This window comes from Crocuta crocuta, unplaced genomic scaffold (assembly GCF_008692635.1).
Source record: "Crocuta crocuta isolate KB4526 unplaced genomic scaffold, BGI_CrCroc_1.0 scaffold308, whole genome shotgun sequence".
NCBI classification, from domain to species: Eukaryota; Metazoa; Chordata; class Mammalia; order Carnivora; family Hyaenidae; genus Crocuta; species Crocuta crocuta.
The window spans coordinates 126,077-129,522 of NW_027531274.1; the positions used below are offsets into that span (position 1 = coordinate 126,077).

The window sequence follows — 3,446 nt, forward strand, 5'->3', positions numbered from 1 at the left end:
CCGGTTCCATCCCACTGACCCCAAGCACATGGCACTTGTCTGTATTGATAGGAGGTGTTCAGCATTTGTTTACAGAACCTGATGGGCGCAGCAAGATCCCAAATACACAGTCCTGGAACTAATATACCCCGGGACCTCAGTGGATCTGTTATAAGTGCATTCATACAACACAACAGCCAGACAAAGTCATGCTGACTTCAGCTCCCAATTAAATAGTCTATTGAGAAATATAACCCACTGATGGATGTCTTAATGTTTAAGACTAATAATTTAAAAAAAAAAAGTTGGCCCTTTAGACATTGAATCAATATCCAGTGGAAATCACATGATCCTGGACTTCCTTGATTGCTCCCGAACCATGAATAACCAGAAGTCTTATATGTGCCTTCCTAAGGCCCTCATTTGTATAGGGAGTGTCATCAACAAGGAAGAGGTGCCAGTCTACCAAATACATCATCCCAGCATTCTCCTTCTCTGATGAGGGAAAATGAGACACCTTGACTCATGAATTTGACAGTTTTCAGATGATGATGAAGTGTAAGCCATGTTTCACCCAAGTTATTGTCCTGCATCACACGCCACGGAGCATCGGGGAGGGACTCTGGAAAGTAGCCCATTTCTCCTCCCTCTCCTACTATCTGGAAACTGATCCCATTTTATCTCAATTTCGGGCATACCTGTGCAGGCTTGGGGTGTGACCCAGCCTGAATTTACGCCTTGATCCTGAATATGTCCAAAGCTGGACTGCTTTGGTCCCAGGCGAGCTTCAGACTCCCCCAGGGCTTTAGGAAGAAAGCTCAGAAATACCACAGTGGGGACAAGGCAGGTCCAGACTACATGCCCTAGGACAGCTCCCAAGAGGAGGGGGTCTTTCCCACCTATATCTATAACCGGCTCTGAGTGAGACCTGGACCAGCTCCTGGAGCCTAGAGGGCATCAGGATAGCTGTGTGCTCACCTCAAGTTTGCTCCACCCTTTAGGTTTGCAATTAACTTGGGCTGAGCGGGCGTGGCCTATGGGGTAAGAGACATAGGTATGAAGCATCAGGAAACACGTCATATTGTCATCACTGTACTATTACAGGAATTGCAGCCGTTGCTTACTTGTACCTATGTCTGTGTCCTGCAACCCTTATAAAGTGGACGAACACACCTTGCCACCCAGTCTCAGCGTGCTGCGAAGCCCATCGGCCATGAGAATCTATTACCTCCTCTTCGTGTTGCCCTTCCTGTTCTTGATGCCGGTTCCAGGTAAGATGGGTCGGGAGGTGAGTGGGTTGAAGGAGTTGCAAAGAGGTCAGTCCCTCCTCATCCTTCAGGGAGCTTTACACCAAGGAGATTTGTTGTATAGGAACAGAAGTCACCGTTTTCTTTTCTGTTGAGGATCATAGCTCACAAAGATGGTTGGAAAGCTTCATGGAAACATGGTTTTACTCATTCATGAGACACAAAGACAATAATACAAAAACTTTTAACACCAACGGGGAAGATTGATTTAATCTGAGCTCAGAAGCACAGACTTCCACTTGCTAGCTTGCTGGTTCCAAGTAAAGTCTTTGGGCCCCTTGAGACCCAGGGGACCACAACCACCCCAGCCCCTGACCCTGTGGGTTCCCACGCTTGGGTGCTCCCAGTGGCCACGCTCCCCCTCCCCCCCCACTGCCACCTCTGTGGTCCTTGGCTGAGCTGTGGCCCACAGAAGTCCAGCTGACTGGTTGCTTAGTCCTCCCTTACTTTACTTCTCACTTTATAGAAACATAAAAGGAAATTTATTTATTTACTTACACATTTTTTTAGTGTTTTATTTAATTCTGAGACAGAGAGAGACAGATCACGAGCTGGGGAGGGGCAGAGAGAGAGGGAGACACAGAATCCGAAGCAGGCTCCAGGCTGCGAGCTGTCAGCACAGAGCCAGATGCTGGGCTTGAACCCACGAACTGTGAGATCATGACCTGAGCTGAAGTTGGACGCTTAACCAACTGGGCCACCCAGGCGCCCTGGTAATTTTTTTTTTTTTTAAAAGAGGATACCCTAAAATAAAAGAAAAACAAACAATTCCCTTGAGTGATTAATAGTGATTGGAATAATATTTTATTAAAAAAGGAAATTACAAATTGGTATCAACCAAATCCTAACCAGTGTCTTTATACCATCTGTTTTTTCATGTTTTAATTGAAAGAAATGTAAATGTTCTCCCCATGAGGTATACAACTAGGATTATACCTGAATTCACTTTCCAACTACCTGACCCCAAGTAGCAGTGTATATTGAGGTCAGGGAGGGAGGGTGAGAATAAAAGAAAGGTAACAGATCGGATAGTCGGGGATCCCTAAAGCCATGTACTTGGACCAAGCCTTCCACGTGTTCTGCTTTTTCACCGTAGGAAATGGAGGAATTATAAGCCTCCTGCAGAAGCAGTTTTGCAGCTTACGAAGCGGCCGCTGTGCTGTGCTGGGCTGCCTTCCAAAGGAAGAACAGATCGGCCGATGCTCTCTCAGTGGCCGCAAGTGCTGCCGAAGAAAGAAATAACAAATCCAGATACCCGACGGGAGTGGCGTAAAGCGTTGTAAATGGCCTCTTGGAAGTTTGTAGAAGCAAAATGAAATTAAAAATTTTCCCCAAAACAATTAGAAGCTTGATTTTTTTTAAAAAAATCTGGTGATTGTGGTCATTGTTACCAAACTGACAATTTAGAACGTGTGCCTGGACTCACCTTTCGACGCTCTGTAGGAATCCCTAGGGGGACCTAAACTTATTTTCCAAGGGTTATCTGGTTTGACTCCCCTTTTGCAAATTATGGACCCCAGTGAAACCGGCCTGCTTGCTCTCCCCGAATTATTCCCTTTGCCTTCCTATCGCCGGCGCCCCTGCCCCCGCTGACCTCATCGCGGGCATGTAGTCACCCTTCCGGTGAACTTTAACCCATCCCTCCCCTCCCCAGGCCGTCGCAAATCCTACCTTCTCCTTAAAAAGAAAGCGGCTTTCCAGAAGGAATAGGAGATTTCCTCTGACTCACTGCAGGGTTCGGACCCAGGGCTCCTTCTGTGAATCTTGCTTGATGGCTGTGTCCCGTACATTTGCATATTTCCAATCCCCGTACTTGGTTGCATCACTTTTTAAGGGCACGGACTTTGTCCTGATCCTGCCTGGACCGCCGGGTAGAGCGCCCGGAGCCTAACAGCCGCTCGGTGGTCAGTGAAGCACATTCCAGCGGCTTGAAGGTGCTGCGGTTGGAAGAGTGGTCTCCAGATGTTGGTTCCGACGGTTCCAGGAGACGCAGGTGGAGACGTTTCCCATCTTCCCCGACACCAGCCCTGTACGCACACAAGAGACCTGGCTGTCAGGGAGAGGGGAGCAGACTCCCAGGGAGAAGGGCCTGGGCCCCACTTCCCGTTAAGAGAAGGATGAGCAGCTGTGGGAACTGCCTTCCTACAGGACGCAGCTGGG

The 3,446-nt window shown here is 48.2% G+C and overlaps 1 protein-coding gene across 1 annotated transcript; it reads left to right on the forward strand.

Annotated features, from left to right (window-relative positions):
* The first annotated feature begins 1,165 nt into the window (after positions 1 to 1,165).
* Positions 1,166 to 2,545, forward strand: LOC144237532 (beta-defensin 103A-like). Its single transcript, XM_077771197.1, has 2 exons — positions 1,166 to 1,250; positions 2,383 to 2,545. Exons 1-2 carry the CDS (start codon positions 1,193 to 1,195, stop codon positions 2,526 to 2,528), a joined length of 204 nt encoding a protein of 67 aa, XP_077627323.1. The 5' UTR covers positions 1,166 to 1,192; the 3' UTR covers positions 2,529 to 2,545.
* The last annotated feature ends 901 nt before the right edge of the window (positions 2,546 to 3,446 follow it).